The 17,417-nt window shown below is 44.3% G+C and overlaps 1 protein-coding gene across 1 annotated transcript in view; it reads right to left on the reverse strand.

Moving 5' to 3' along the window:
* The window catches only part of znrf3 (zinc and ring finger 3), a 29,276-nt gene extending 12,101 nt beyond the window's left edge, over positions 1-17,175 (reverse strand). Inside the window, exon 1 of the mRNA XM_070905021.1 lies at positions 17,053-17,175. Coding sequence (XP_070761122.1) covers positions 17,053-17,175 — 123 coding nt within the window. The remainder of the gene's footprint in view (positions 1-17,052) is intronic.
* Positions 17,176-17,417: the final 242 nt, after the last annotated feature.

The raw sequence follows: 17,417 nt of genomic DNA on the forward strand, positions 1-17,417 counted from the left end.
TCAAAAGCGAGAATCTCGCTCGGCTTTTCCCTCTCACCCAGTTTTTCTCTCAGCTCCACACTGCCAGGCTCCAGCCCCCATTTAATTCAGCACAAGTCTGCTCCTTTGATGTTAGCTCTCCCAGTTAATAATTAATAGCTCTTGGTAAGACGCTTTGAGAAGAAAGAGATCTCCCTCCTAAAGAATCTCCACTCGGGCAGGCCTGCACTGCAGTGCAGGGACTTGCCTGACGACAACAAAAATGCACCCACAGGCAAACTGGCTCTCTTAAAGTACATGACACATCTCCTTCCCAACCCTTTCAAAGACTACAACCTCGGACACCAAAGGAAGGATGAATGCTTCTTGCTTGGTGACTGTTGTTGCTAAAAACTAAACACTTCAGTGAGGAAACGCTGTTTACTTCACTGACTCAAACCGGCGATAGAATTTCAAGTGGCAGAGCTCCCGCGTAAGGAGATATTGTGCAAGCAATGTGAGACAGCATTCAGTCCTCTGCTGCAAAACATTTCAACAAAAAGATGAATAACACGCTGGAAACGTAAGCTTTCATTCATACCACCTTCGTGGGGATCGAACAGGAAGTTCAAGAGCGTCCTCTTCGTTAAGCTCATCGGGGTGAAGTCGATGCGAGGCGACATTTTGATCTTCTCATTCGTGATTAAAAGATGAGCTCAAGACACAAAAGACGTTATCGTTTTAGGAATCCAATATTTCAAGGATGAATGCTGCAATAAAGAACCAACTCAGAGGAATTGTTAAGGAAGTTCAAATGGTCCTTTTTCAGCCATTAGATTGCAAAGAGGAGTTGAGCTTTATAAGATTTGAGCTTTATACAGACGAACAGTGGTGGAAAGTAACTAAGCACACTTCCTGTAGTGGTACTGAGCAATTTTGACGTACTTTGTCTTTGAGTATTTCCATTTTATGCCACACTAATATAGTCCTTTTTACTCCACTAAATCTACCTGACAGCTGTGGTTACTGGTTACTTTACAGATTAAGAAAGAAAAACATGATAAGATATGTGATGAAGTATGAAATATGAAAAAATAAAGTGTCTAATTAGGGCACCAAAGAGACATTTCCGCACTAAACTTCTCACAACTTGTTTAGGGTCAAAAAATTCAAATAATAAAATATTTCACAAAAACGCAAAGGTTTGAGAAATGTCCAAAAAGTGAATTTTGTAGCAGAACTTTGTTTTTTTGTTATTTTCTACACAGATTTATCTCTAACCACTGGACTAAGCTACTAAACTTAATATGAAAGTAGTAGAAACTAGCTCCTCCTCAACCAGCGACAACAATAAAATGCCACATGTGAATTCATGCACCTTCTATCTCATAATATCATTTATAACAATACATCACTCACAGCAGAATAAGTACGTTTGATACTTTATGTACATTTTGCTGATAGTACTTTTACTTTTACATGGAGTATTTCCGCATTCTTGTACTTCTACTCAGGAAAAGGATCCGAGTGCTTCTTCCACCACTGGAGACGAATACGAAGAAGACAGGTAATCAAAAACTTGAGAAGTTTTACAAAAAGTGCAATGATAATATTTTTCTCACAGCTGAAACATGATCACTGGTCCCCATCCGTTGTGCTTGATTAGTCATCCATGTTCAAAAATTGTTGTCACAACAATTGCCATTGTTCCTTTTTCAGCCATTAGAGCACAAAGATGTGTTTGGCCAGCAGCAGTTTATAAAGATTTGAACTTTCTACAACATTCCTCTGACAATAACTCAAAAGTACAAGACAGAGACAAATAGGAGGGGCGGGCGATTAGGAAGAAGGCAAGTAATCAAGAACCGTCTCCCCCTTGCACTGCTAATTTTTCTCAAAGCTGAAACATGATCTCTGGTCGCCGACATGAGTGCTTGATCAGTCATCCATGTTCAAAAATCAGCTAAACTGTCAACCTGAACTGCGCGCTGGGGGTGGGGGTGGGGGGGTGGAGGGGCTTCACAGGTACTTCACAATACTGCTGGCTAAACAAACTTCCCGCTGGCTCAGAGGTATGAGAATTAGGGTACAATCTTCCCCGAGTGAACAAAAAACCGCAGCAGAAAGTACTGAGAAGCCAGTCTAGACACAGAGGAAAACGAAAGCTATGTTTAGCATCCCTAAGTAAGCCTGCCAGCTTGTAAGATCTGAGGGAGAGACAGTTTCACTCGTCTGGAAAGAGGCTCTTCTCAGCGTAGCGCTCACTTCATCATTCACGTGGACCGAGGATTCTCATATTAACACACAGTTACAAAACAATGCATGTGCAATATGTGCGCACGCACACACACATATGTGTAAATAAGCATGTGAAACAGGAGGTTATGTGCTCACATGCAAACATACACACCTGGATTACACCTGCAACATCTGGCTCACGCACGAGTTCCTCTATCACATCACCCTAACCTCTCTCTCTCTACTGCTATAATTAAGGCAATTAAGTCTTCAGAAGACTCTCCACTGCTATTATGCTGTAATTTCATGTTGCCTCCTGGCTTTACGGTTTATTAAAAGATAAAGGCATACTTTTCTCCCATGGATTTTCTTATATGTGGTCACTCCCCCCTCTTCCTCACTCCCTCTCACAGCAGACACGTGTGCCAAGACGTTATTTACATTCAGCTAAAATAAAATAAAGTTTTCAACGTGGCTGTGGCGTCATCTGATTGGAAGCTCGTGCAGAATGTCTGAAGCACCTCTCCCTGGTTTACTCTCCTGTACATATTGTACTTGTTGACAACAGGATTTAGTCATTCCCCCCTGTTCACGAAGCACATTACTCACCATCTTCCTGATCTCCTCCGGTTTGATGTTAACACCTCACTGACAGACTGTTAATCTGTCTTAACATTTTATTATGTTTACAGATACTTGACATAATCGTGTTGGCTGCGTGACATGTAATCAACCGGCGTGACACTCCCGCCGTGCTGGATCTGCTATCTGCTGTGTCACGACACCTGCAAATAAGGACCTTCCTGTTCCCACGTAAACACTATCCTCAAATAACCTTGTGGAGCTTAATCCTGCCAATAACTTATCGTCATGAATCCCCTTCCACTCATATTTAAGGTTTTGACTCACGGCCATGAAATTTCACCCTGAAATTGCAGATTAAAAAGAGGTAAAAATAAGTACAAACACTCTCTGGTGACTGCAAGTCATTGTTCATTTTCTCCCTGCACCTTCCCAAACTTTTGAACTCTCCCATATTCCTGTTTAATATTAATTTGAAGGCTGTTAAGCCCCCGGCAGGAGCATTTTACACGAGTCCCGGGACATCTGAGGCACCATTTCTGGGGCTGCATAAAAATGTTTACGAAGCACATAAAAATCCACTTGTGTGTCACACCGGCGGAGGACAGGGGCCGGCAAGCCTCCTCCAGCTCCTCTCCGTTCGGCCGGCTTCATTTAAACGGACAGTTTACTTAGCGTAAACACTCAGGGGAAAGAATCACTTGAAGCTCTCAATGAGCTCAGCGACTGCCATTAATATCAAACCGCAGATGAGACGTTAGGTCAGGACGTGGACGCAGAACTGTTCATCGAGTAACAGTGCTGATCCAAGTTCAGTTCAAGAGACAGAATTTGTTCGAGGAGACGGTCATCTTTAGCTTAAAGCTGCATTCAAGAAAGAACATCAGAACAGGCTAACAGATACAGGACCACCACAAATCACAGGCTCATAAAGTTGGTATGGCCACCGTGTTAGCAGCTAGCAGCTAGCAGCTAACAGCGGACTATTTTCTCCTTTCAGCTCTGTTTTGGTCTCCGACTCCTGAGGGAAGCATGTGTCTCTGTAGCTGCTACTGTAAATCAGGTAGATGCTAACTTGCTAACTTCGTCCGTGGAGACAGACGCAGCGAGAGCAGCTGAGACTGACAGTAAATGTGTGGGCCGTAAACCAAAGACAACGAGCTAAATGAGGCTGATGAGTGAGAAGACAAAGTGAGACGATTATTATTATTATTTTATGATAACGTGAATCAACAATGCAGGAGACATTACCACATAAAAATAGCTCTTTTCTCTAATTCAGTTTGCTGCTGCTGCTCCTGTCACTGCTAGTCTGTCAACATGGATATTCTAATACTGCATTATTACAATTTATCTTCCCTTTTTTCCACCCTGTCTGAATATCAAAGTCCTTAAGTAACAAGCAAGACACCGTTGACAAGTGTCCTTGTAACAAGTTGTGAATGAAAATGGTGGCCTCTGTTACACACTGCAGACTGCAGACTATTTGTACTGAAAACTGTATTCAAAAACTGTCAGCGGTCACATTAGTAAGCTTCTTTATGTGTCAATTTTAGGCTTTTTTATTTAGTCAAGGTTCTCATACTGCTGCCTCATACATTTAACATGTTTGACTTGTTTTTGTTTCTGCTTCTGTAGAAAGACGTGTTTATATTTCTCAGGTATATACTAAAAATGAGTTTAGTTTTGGTGTCTGTGGTGTGTTCACAGATGGGCCGACGGTGACTCAATATGGGGAAACAGAGGGGTTTGTGGGTAAACTGCACACCAGTCCAGAGAGAGACAGACAGAGAGTGATTTGGGGCAGATGTAATGACCTCACCATCAGACAAGAACAAGGCCCGCCCCAGGTACACTGATCCCCGACCCTGCCTCTGTGGTGTACATCATGCACACACACACACACACACACACACAGATACAGGATGTAATGACTATCTGTCTCACCGTGTCGCCATCCCCTGAGGGACAAATCAGTTCCCATGGGTGAAGTCTCTTTTTTTCGACTGGTTAAAAAAACCCTGTTAAATCTGAGACAGAGTTGTGGAACAAACGCAGAAGAAGACGAGAAGACGAGAAGCCCGTAGCGTGGTCCCTTTGAGTCTATGTCCTTGAGATGGGAGAGGTTTTTCACCGAGACGCCATCTTCTGGATGGGTGTGAAAAGCATCTTTTAAAAAAGGTGGTAAACCAGAGCTCTCTGGGGGACAAAAACAACACATCAGAGAAAGAGCCTGTGGTTTTCTACAATGATGCTCCTGCAGTAGCATCATCATCATCATCATCCACCAAATCAACGTCCCTTTGAAGCTAAACATCTCTCAATCTCTCCATGTATTTCTGACAAATCTGCCTACTTTGTTTTCCTTCTCCGATTATTCTTTTCCTCTTCTTCACCTCATCTTTCCCAACCAGTAACCCCCCCCCCCCCATTTCTGTCTCTGCCTCAGCGCACAATGTGGGGTGGCCATTCACTCACCATTGCATAACCAGAATTATACAAGTGAATTGTGCTATCAAAATGTGTGTGTGTGTGTGTGTGAGAGGGGGCACCTCTGAGGGGGCCTGCCAGTGGTACTTGGCAAAGAGCCGGCGCCATTAAAGAGTCGAGAGAGAGAGAGAGAGAGAGAGAGAGAGCACTCTACCTCATCAGAAGATCCATATATAGTGTCTCTCTTTGAAACTCCCTTTTATCCTCTTCCTGCACTGCACTGAATCCTGACCCTGATATTTACTTCTGCAAACTTCTGCGAAAACACAGAAAAGGGCTTAAACTGCAAACTCATGGCATATACAGTCCATCATCGATCAATGTTCACATAGAAGGCTGCGCATCAAACCTCAAATCTCTATTAGTGCCAAATGTACCACGCATTGAAAACCGTCAAGTACCGAAGGTTTCCACCGAAGACCTGATGAAGTTCATACTCTTCTTATCTCAATCTTTGATGAGATTGTTCCAGAGTTAATTCATATTTTCCCCAATTTTAAACTGTGTTTCATTTAGGCGAGGTCCTTCACAAAAGAGCCGCTTACGACAACTTATTTTGTTAAATAGTATTGAGAAAAGGGCAAACTGAACTGATGCATTGATGCTCAGTGTAGTATGAGTATAGCTACAATGATATGACATTGGCACTTCATTGGATAATACTTAACATGTGATCAAAATGGTCCATGTATTGAGTTATGGCGTGGGGGGAGGTATTCTGTTGTAAACTTGAAGATATCCGTTACATTCAATTGATAAGATGTGATCAAATACTTCATCAAATGCTCTAAACGTAGTGATATGATAAAAAATAATAAATCCATCAATTTGTTGCCCGGGTGCCTTTCTCTTGATACTGTTATTGCCTTCTTGCCAATGAACCGGATACAAGATTGGGAAGTGCATACACTACTACTACTGTGGCTTTGTTTTGTTAAATAAAAAATGTTTTATAGCAAAATATGTTGAGATTTCCTGGAGAAATTTTTTTTTGAATTTGAGTACTGAGTCTGTTTTTGAAACAACACCAACACTATTTTTGGTACAAAAAAAAAGAAAAAAGAAAGTCTTCATCAGGGTTACAAAACAAAGAGATAATTGTTTGGAAACATTTAAACGCTTGTCATCATGTGGCCATGAAGAAGGATTTCTGAGGAAACTTTGTGGTTTTTATGAAATAACAGACTCTTTTAGAAGTTTCATCAAGCTCCGAGTCGAATTCGTCCGTCCTTTCAACCTTCCTCGTCCTGTTCCAGCATGAAATTTGGTGATAAAAATGAAACGCATTAATTTTTCTTCCGTGCGTTGTGATGATATGATAAATAATAAATGCTGCATGAGGCTCATGCGCTGGACTCGAGGTTCTCCTGTGAAATAACTGAGCACCTAAACATCTTTCTTTCTAAATATACATGTTTGTCTTGCTTGTTGTACACCGCAGGCCGCACTTCCTGTCTCTCTCCACACACTTACACAAACACGATACTCAGGCCCGCTGCTTATCAAGAAGCCTTTCAGTCTTCTCTCCTCCTGCCCGCTGCTCTGCCCTGCCGAGACCAAACGCTGGGGCCAGAGAAATGGACAACCGCTAATTAAATTTCCTCCACTTTTCCTCTCTGTCCCTCCCATGTTGTTTTCTTACCGGTTTTGGGCTCTGGCCCTTTGTGATTCACAGGAAAATAAACAAGCTTTCCGGCTAGGGACAAGAATACTACTTTTTAAGTGCTTCTTCTCCTCCTGGTGTCTAAACAGGCGTTGTTTGGATGAAAGCGACGGGAAATCTTGGTTAGAAATGTATCAATTAGATTATCTGTAGTGATCAGTCAAAAAGCCCTTGATGTTTTCTCTGGGAATATTAAAGTTTTAATCTGTCACAAAGGGCAGGACTAAGTTAAGCAATACTAACGCATGCATGTCGGATTTTTCATACACTAGGTAGGAGATAACTTGTGTTAAGGAAGAAATTTTGATATTACATTTTTTTGCCTCTCAGCTCTCAAAGGAGCACCCGAAGGTAGAAGAAACTTTTCTTGGTATTAAAATTCTGAATCACCATATTCTTCAGGAGACGGGAGCTGTCAGACGGAGGGAGAGAAGTCGATAAAGTCGGGAGCAAGCAAAGACAAGTGCAAGGCTAGATTTATGCCTGCCTGCTGGAAGTCTCCTGGCACATAATAGATCAAATGTTAAGTATTTTTATTCAACTTTCGAGGATATAGACGCCTCTGCTGACAGTCTTGGATATGAAAACAGTACGTCAGACGGGTTTAAGTGATGGAGCGGTTTGAGAGAGAATCAAACCAACGCTGTGTTATTTTGAATCCTACAGTCTGCTATATTTTTAATATTTTACTGGGAGTTTCAGTTTTTTTCCTCTGTGGCACACATGCTTTTATCTCCAACTCGGTAGAGCTAGCTGACAACTAAAGCCTCTTTCACACATAGCTCCCACTAAGTTACTGGGATAAGCTTTCAGGCACCACTAGTGATTTTCACTGTTCACACATGCAGCCACAGAACATTTCCGTCTTGCGCATTTTCACACATGCCATGACGTCGCCGAAATAGACGGGGCAAGGGACAGTCCAGCAGATGGCAGTAATGTAGTAACCCTAACCCACTTATGGATGCCAACTGCCATAAAACTCAACGAAAGAAGAAGAAGATGGGGCAAGGCCAGATGTAGGTGTACGCAGCGGAAGACGTCCCTTATTATTTTCAGGAACATGGCGAGCGAGGGGCTGTTTTTGTCCGGTCTCGTAATGAATTTGATATTCAACGTATCACATGCAAAAGCATAGGCAAGGCCACGTTAAACAAGTTGTGGATTCAAATATGTTAATGTTACCGGGTCTTGAGGTGGGAAATTGCCGGTACAGATTTCCCTGAATATCGATCCCTGCTCCCACTCACATGTGACCCCATGCAGGAAAAGTTCCTGAACATTTCAGGGATAGACTGCATGTATACACTACACAATGCCTACACAGGCTGTGTAGTTAAAGCAAACAGGAGCAGCAACTTCAGTCCTGTCCCGTCTGTGTCCACACAGGATCATTCAGGCACAGTACTGAGTGTAGGTCACGGGCGTGTATATATATACACCCACTGTATACGCATATATACGCAGCTGAAACGCCTCCTGTGAAGAAAGCCATAAGTGCTTGAACCCACATTTCTGAATCTGACAAAACAAAACTGCAACACAGCAGTATTTGTGCTTCCCTCTACCCAGGATGCTTTAGTGTGAACATGCTCTATAATCCAAATGTAGAGATTTCAGTCGAGTTCAGGCGTCCCGACACGGCCGCTTCTCTCCTTCCCTTAATTCGTCTGTAGTCATACAGTTTTCCTCTAATCTCTCTCTGCCTTGAAGCTGCTTTAGGAGACCATGTCCCTGCTTGCATGAAAGAGAAGTTGCTGTTGCTGCTTCTCTCTCTTGTAATACTCCGTCCTGCTGCTGGTGGAGGGGTGTTGCTGCTGCCTGCTGTCTTCTTTCCCTGGGCAAACAAGGCAGAGCAGGTCAGACCTCGGCCCTATAACCCCCCACTCTGCCTCTCGTCTCCCGCTGTGCAGTCTTCCTAGCAGTGGGCCAGCAGAGGAGACCGACTGAACCTTTGGTTGCTCATTTCATCTCAGAAAGTGCTGAAGAAGACGCTGACTGGGTACATGATCTCTTTGAAAGGAGGAGGAACTTTCTTCAGACACCGACAGACTGTGACAAAGTTGAAAAGGGGACAGCAAATTCTTTGCCTTCTGATGACAGAATGAGCGTGGAGCAAAAGTAGTAGTCTAAGAAAAAAAAGGTATGTACCGCATTAAAAGAGGACAGATTTAGCATCGCAGTTTGGACAGTTAAAAAAGAAAATTATTTATTCCACGCATTCTTCTCCCTTGTCAAAACCTGGTGCCTACATTACCCACAATGCAACCCGTGCGTTACATTAGTAGTGGCTAATGTAGACGAGGGGCAGGCTACAGAGGTTTGGTGAGCTCACTTCTTTCTAACTCCACATCTCCAGATTTCTTTTCATTTTCAAACTTCTTCAAATTCTTCAGCCCCAACTTCACACAGCTCTCTCTGGAGACACAAACGGCTTTTTACTACTTTTTTCACATATCTAGTAGTACTTCCCAAGACCCGTAGACGAACTTTGATGGGTAAAATCGAGTTCCCCTTTAAGTAATGTAGGACAATGCTTTAAAACCTCAAAGCTTATTCTAATCTTTTTTCTCATGACTAGATTTTACCTCTGGGTAAAAGGTGCTGTACTACTTTAATAAACATTTCTGTCACGTAAAGAAGTAAAAAGAAACTTAACCCTGGACAGCTGCCGTCCAGATGACTAATCACATTTTTATCGTTATATTGGACTCCAATAAACGATGTTAATGTCTCTCCCTGTTTCTGCCAGGTGTGTTGCCATTCTTCACCCCCTCTCTATCTCCATGTTTCTCTTTCTCTTCTTCCATTACCTCACTGTCTCAGAGCACGGGCAGCTCCAATGTCGCCCTCACACACACACACACACACACACACACACACACACACACACACACACACACCACTTCTTCTCCATCTCCTTGTGCTGGGCCCAACCTTGCCTCCCTGGCGGAGCATAAAAGAAAGTTTAAACCACAAGAGCAGGATGACATTTTCACCCCCGCTAACCCTCCGGTAGAGGAATCATCTATAGTGGGAAGAGGCATCAGATTAGCTGTGTGGGGACCAGGGGGCTTCAGTTTCCAGCTTCCGTGCCAGGCCGTGGGCCCGAGCCTTAAAGACAACATGGCCCTGACATACACAGCGGGGCGCAGGACACGAGGATTCTCACGCACACAAGCACATTCCCTACAAAGCAACAGGCTTAGACAGAGATGAAGAGAGAAAAGACAGGGCTTTGGTTGACGTGGGTGGATGTCTGGTCCTATCTTTTCTAAGATTTACTTTTTCCACGGCTCATCTTTTGATCCAGCGCCGCCCCGTCTTCTCCGGGTGCCGTTTGACAGACAGGAGAGCTTTAGTTGTGGCTGGCGTCTGACTTTCAAATACCAATTGTGATTAAGAACAAAAATCTATGTTAAGGGTGGGGAAAAATTAAAAAGAACTCCACAGTGGTGCTAAGTCTACTTTCTTCTCTTCCCTCTCTTTCTCCACTTTCTTCCTTCACCCTATCTCTCTCTCCCTCCATCCCTCTCTCATCTTAAGTCCCCAGGGCTCCTTTCTTCTCTCTTTAAATAGGGGCCTGAGCTGTGAAGTCTAATAATGGTCATTTGGCCTCCCATTGAAAGCTGGGTAATTCGGCCCAGGGACGGCTCACTTTGAGCCACATGACACAAGGAGCTTCCCAGTGACCATGGAAACGAGCGCAGTGGGATCCCGGGCGCCTCCAAGCGCCGTGAAACGTGGTGAAGCGGTGATTTAGGAGAGGGACTTTTTTTGGAGGGGGGGTTGAAGTGGGAAGGTGGGAGAGAGAGAGCCAGAGAGAGAGAGAGAGAGAGAGAGCGAGGCCCCTGCCTGGCCACAGTGGAAACCTCTCCCGACACCCCGCCAGGAAGAGCGGCCAAGATAATATCAGCAAGTTGAGGCGTACACAAACATGAAAGGAGAGCCCAAGAGGCAGGCCCCTGAGTTCTCCGTGCTTCACAAGCTTTTTTCTCCCTTTTTTTTTTTTCTTCTTCTCTCCCTGCTACTCCTCCTCCTCCTCTCTTTTTCAATTTCTCTTTCTATCCCTCCCTCCATGCTGCTGTGTTTGAAAGTGTTTGTTCAGGGCAAGGGGCAGGTGGAGAGGAAGCTAAAGAGTTAGCTGGCGCATTTTACCCCTTAACTGCAAGTTTGTTTCAGTCCTGTAACTTTTTTCACCACCAAAAAAAAGTTGTGAATGCAATATTTGGCACTGTATTGAGTGCTCTGTGATTGACTGTGTGGATGCAATTTAAAAATCATATGAAATCTCTGAGAGCTGGAAGCGCCTCAAACTTTTCAAATGCTTTAGTGGTAAAAACAAAAAGAGGGAAACACTCTTGGGAATATTTTCTAGAACCCCTGAATTTGACAAAAACATATATTTCAATGGCAGGAAAGCACATTCCTATAGGAATGGACCTGAAGTAAAAGTTCTGTGAAAACTCCTTCAACTTGCTCTATCTGACAACGCAGAGAAGTTTATGAAGTTACTACAACATTAGCCTCAATTATACTTCATGGTACAGCGGCCAGTGTTCGCCGCCTTGATTCAAACAACCCAAAATTGACTTTCAATTTGCCGCACTCAACTGAAAGGAAGCATCCCTAGCATTTTTAGCACAATCATAGGGAGAAATTGTCTTATCAATATCCTGCATCTTAATGGCTCCGTTATGAACAGATTTCTTTTAAAAACTCTGAGAAAAGAAAAAGCTTCATCTGTATCGGACAAAAGCCGCTGTTGTAAATCAATCACTATTGTGGCTTCACTGCAATTTAACAAAACACTCTGGAGACTGCAGAGTGTAAAACTACAGCAATTTTCTTTCTTTCTTTCTGTTATCGAGGCTCTCGTCGCCTCACTAAGGTCTTTGCAGAGAGACGGAAAAGGCATGAAAAAGGAAAAGGAGTGAGAAGAAAGTGATGAGAGAGACACCGTGAGTCATTCAGCCGTCTGCATCAAAACACAAGCCGATCTGCCAGCCTTCTAGTTCTTATCCAGACCGATAAACAGTGGATGAGCTAATGTGCGCACAAATACGAGCAAATACACCCACTGATCAGACAGTATTCCTGTCCATGAAGGCCAGCATCTTGTATTAGAAGTGGTCCGAAAACAAGGCCAAAATGCAGCCAGTTCAATCCAGCATTGAAGCTTCTTTACAACAAGCTCTGCGGCTTGACACCCTACTGGCATTGCCGTGGCCTCGGGAAGACCTCTAGCACACACCTGAGTGTGTAGGACAGCTAACCTGGCCGCAGGCTCGGAGCCAGTTGCCCGCAATATCACACTCATCTGTCTGTTGCCATTTCTTTCTTTTAATGCAGGTCTCTCTCTTCTTCAAGACGTACACACTCACCGTCCTTGTAGCACTCGTGTGCTTTCTATATCCCCATCATTCCTCTCTCTCTCTCTCTCACACACACACACACACACACACACTCTCCACCCTCTCTGCAGCTCTGGCCGAGATGCCAGACACGGTTAGAGTCCAAAAGCCACTTAGCACTAAGACGCAGCAGCTGTTTGCTCTGGCCTGCTGTCTTATAGTGCCAACGTGAGGGCCACGGTAGAAAAAGACAGAGACACACTCCTCTGCCCCCTCACATTGTTCCATGGCAACTGTGGTTTTGGGATTGTGTTTGTATGTGTGTCAAAGACAGAGCTTCCCACACAGGATACACTTTTTATGGTTGTGTGCCTCTGGCAAAAACTTTAAAGCAGCTAGCTTTATTTCTGGGAGGATATGTCAATAAAGACCTTGATACTTTTCTTGTTGCTCCAGTTATTTTTAAGTGCTTTGTAGCGGCCGGTCTCGGGCCAGTTGCGCTCTGCTGCGATGAAATGTTGTCTTTGGCTGGTGTTTAAGGTGGAACTGATCGTGGTTCAGAGACGAGCTGGTTAAGGGCAGCGCCAGGCCACACACAACAAGCACATACCAGGGAGTTTTACATGCTATGCCAGCCAAGGAGCTTGCTTTACACAAGCTGCAGGGCTGTGTGGGAGGATGGGGCGCATTTTTCTGCTTATGTGTGTGCAAAAAAAAAAAAAAAAAAAAAAAAACTTGTACCAAGCCAGACACAAGTCCCAGCCACCCACTTACCAAACCAGACACAGTTGCCTTCGTCATCTGCTTGAGAAGCCAAACCCCCAACCTCTTTCCCTTCCCTCTGTCTTCCAACTCCCACTCCTCGTTCTATCCACCACCACTCCACTTCTCTGCCTTTCCTCCCCCGGTTGCCCGGGTAGGGGGCTGATGTCATGAGAGCCCGTGGAGGATGAAAGGGGAAAAGCCGGCTAAGGCCCTGTGAGGCCATTGGACTGACACCGCGGTACTTGAAAGAAGAGATATCTCACTGGAACAGCGACAAAGACCCCAACCGGCCCGGGCCACCAATGAAAGCCAGTGGCATGATTTCATGTTCCAGAGGAGCTGCCAAAAATCGCAGTGTATGTGTGTGAAAGACAGTGTAGAGAAGAAGGGAGGGAGGCCAGATCGGAGAAAGTCAGGCACCAGGAAGGAAATGACAACCTACAGTATTTTATTGACTGACATAAATAGTTCAGCTTGAGAAAGGATACATGTGTGCAGAGCTGTAAGCATGATTTACGACATTTACAAACACCTCAAAGAAAGCAGAGCCTTGATAAACTGTAACTTAAGAGAAGCAACTACTTGCAACTGTGTTCTAGTAGCACCAGGGCACCTTGCAGCGTCATCCTCATATGACACCATAACTCAAGACAACTAAACCACTTCAAAGAGTGTCTCAAACACAGTTAGCTACAGTAGGAACCGATTTGCTCATGGTTTTCCTGCTTTTGGGGGAGGGGCTACTGCTGTGGCACACAGAAGTCAGGGGTTTAACGGCCCTGCAGCTCTCACAGGAACCAGGCAGGAAGTGCAGGAAAAAACTGTGTACATATATATGACACACCAGCACTTTGGTAAGGTTTGCACATGGACTTCAGAGGCCGGCATGACCGACCTCCTTTCCTCCTCTTCCTCTGCTGCTAATATTTGCTTAGCTCAGAGCATCTCCCTGCGACAGTTGGAGCAGTCTGAAATCTTTGAGTCACTAAGCTGAATAATTTAGCAAAAGCTAAAATTACATTAATACAATATTGACAACAGCCGCATTAAAAAGGCATGTCCTCCGTAGAACTTCTTTAAAGCTCAAACCAAAAAGCTCTAAGTAAGGAAATATTCAAAAGACAAAAGTCTAAACCCAAAAAGAGACTGTACAGGAGCAAACATTAACAGCTGGGTGCTCAGCGTAGCTTCAGCCGCTCTGACGTTATAGAAAGAGCTGCAGGAACTTGGACAGCGAATCTACACATCTTCGAAATCTTCCTACTGTGGAAAGTCTTGGGACAGTGTGAGGTCATCCCTTTTCGTCTAGAAATGCTTCTTCGTGTTTTGCTTTAAACGCTATCTGGATGAAATGCATCAGCCAATTAGGCCTGGACACTTAAAATAAAAGGAAAGCCCCTCCCATGTATTCAGCCAAGTCTAAATGGAGGAGGGAATGCCCGTTGCTACATGTTGACCAGCTCCTGAGCACAGCTGGGGGCCTTGTGTTCACAGACGCTCTATATTTAGACATGGATTGGCCCAAACAGCATTTTTTGTCCTACAATTTCGTTCTGTGTTTTGCGTTCACTGGGATTCTGTAATTGAATGGAATCTAAACGGACCAGACGAGACCCCAACACTGTTGGTGGCAAAGTGGCAGCAAAGTGGAGTGGGCTCTTGGGTTCAGTCAGGGGCCAGTCGGGTAGGGCGGGAGGGGAGCGGGGGCTGCCGAGCATGAGGCCAGACCAGGCGGGTGAGTGTGTAAGAGTGGGCATAGTATCCGGACTGGGGCCGGGCACGGTGGCTTGGCTGGCTGGCTGGGCAGAGTAAGCGGACTGGCAGGGGGTAAACACTGCGCTGTCTGGTCTGGCAAAAGCGGCGGTGCCAACGCAAAGCACCCAGCTGTGTTCGGGCCCCGGGCGAGGGTTTGTCAAGATGCAACAATGGGCTTTCCCTTCTCTAATTATAGTCCTGGCTGAATAAAAACAGAGGAAACAGAGTGGTCTAGAGGTTAGGGAGGCTGGCTGGAGGCCAAAAGGTCACAGACGAAGGTTCCTGCCATCCTCACTGGTGTCTCTTAGCAAAACACCAAACCCAGAATGTATAAAAATGGCCAGCTCATTAGCACTATGCTTTGACTGGTTCCAATGAGCGGAAGGTGTGGGTTTCTGGTACTCGGGTGTCCTCGTGGCTCAGTTGGCTAAGGCACATGCCATGTAGCCACTAGATTCTGGATCTGAATCTGGCCCGTCCACCCCATCTCTCCAAACTTTCTGGTCTCTCTGCGACAGTCCCATATAAAACGGTAATCTCGTAACAACTGATCAAAACTGACAACCTGGTTCTCAATCTGACTTAGCATCCTATCAAAAGGTATGTGCCGGTGTTAAATGCCTGTAACTAGACAGATCAGGTTCATATATTGGTACGATTACTTAAAGGAGTACTCCACTGATTTAGCATTGCAGTCACTTCAACATTGTCGGACTCAGTCAGAGATTCGAGTGTCTTACGTTACAAGCAGCTAATGTTGCCTCAAGCCTCTAAGCCTTCAAGCAGAGATGAGGAGTGGGTCCAGTAACCTCACTTCTTCCTAACTCCACACCCCCATATTTAAATATTTTTTCACTTCAAACTTGTAGCCCCAACCAACGCTGGCTTAAGTGACATCACTTCTTCTCTTACAGACTGAAACCATGTCAGTCTTACCGTCCTAGGGGTAAACAACAATTTAAACAAGTTACCAGTTTCCTTGGATTCCCTCTGGAACTGTTAACTGCTCCTCAAACATGGATGCATCACCTCAATGAAGACTTTTTACTAGCGAGTGAAGCCAACCGTGACAGTGACATATTCTTAGCCACAGTCGAAGAGGAGTTTGAGTGCTGAACATTAGGTCAGCTTTCAGGTCTCGGCGCAAGTATGCATCGGCGAGGTAGCAGCAACCATCACCAAAGAAAGTGCACCATTAGCATGTCTATACGGCACAAGGGCTCCTTAAATTATGAATGGCTGCTCTCTTTCTGTCACCGGGCATGCACAGGATAAATGAGACTATAGCCAGCCCCCCCACCCCCATCCTCCGGGGAATGTTGGTACATTCCATTAAGAGGAACACTTAATTAAAGCATGATAAAATACCACTCGGAGGACTCCAGAGGGGTCTGGGAGCACTGGAGGAGGGAGGGAGGATGGGGGGGACAAGGGAGGGATTCAGTTCACCCTCATTCTCCAAGCAATGGGAAGTAAGAAACAAAATACAACAAAATCATCCTTCTGTGAATTGTCTCTATGGCTACAAGAGATCAAAGACAAATTGATAAACTGGAAACACTTTTCCTAACTTGAGTGTAGCAAAGGGGACCGTCTATATACACAAACCACCATGCTGTTTCTGCTCGTGGAGCCAAAAATCTCGTGCCCAAACATTCAATACTCCTGATAGCGCTGTTGTCTATTTTGATCTGTACCCTTAAGATTTTCAAAGATTGTGTTTACAAGCAAATAGTAATCCAATTATCTTTCTTTCAGAGTACCAAAGTGTGTGGAAATTGGCTGTAGACAGAGGCTGTCAAAAATATTAAACTCTTGGTGTTCCGACATCAGTATTTTTACCCTGAATATGGCCGAGACAATCTTCCAATATGGAATGAATCAAGCAGTACGCTACACCTAAAATAACAGCCTTAAAACGGTGTAAAAATGTCCTAACTGCAATATGTTTATGACAAAGCTAAGATGGTTTTTCATTACATTGCATGAGTCAACTCACCTACAGTGGCACTGTAATGCACGTCATGCTGAATACACATTGTATACCTTTTCACGTGAATGCAAAGTGATGGTCTATTTCTCTTGTAAAGAGTTTAAGCTGTTGTTTTATCACTTTTCTTTCTGGAGATTAATTCTTGTACATCGGCGGCAAATAAAATGACCTGTGCAAGTCATGTGGGCAAATGCAGTCACTGATATACTGACACTACACAGAAACTTGTATGCGTAAAACAACCAGTTCTTTACCTTTCCCAGCACAGTGAGACAACTGGGGTCCAGCTCTGGTTGCTCCAGCTTCACCACTCCGACCCAGCCATACTCATATAGGTCCTCTTCATCATTATTATTACATAGTCCCAAAGGATGCATCTGCAAAGAAGACAGAAGGGATAGATAAGTATTTACATCAAAAAGGTACAGAGTTACTGTTAATCTCAAAGGCGAGCCTTGGGCAACCTTGTCATGTAAACTTCAGTGTAAACATTTCAACTGATGCAACAAAAACCGGATAAAACTTTTGAAAAGACATGTAATTTGTGTCTCGAGTTCAACATGAAGCCAAAAACAAAAAAACTAGCATGTGCAGTGTTTAAAGAGAACATGCAAAGCTG

The sequence above is a fragment of the Enoplosus armatus genome, chromosome 4 (genome assembly GCF_043641665.1).
Source record: "Enoplosus armatus isolate fEnoArm2 chromosome 4, fEnoArm2.hap1, whole genome shotgun sequence".
In the NCBI taxonomy this organism is placed as follows: Eukaryota; Metazoa; Chordata; class Actinopteri; order Centrarchiformes; family Enoplosidae; genus Enoplosus; species Enoplosus armatus.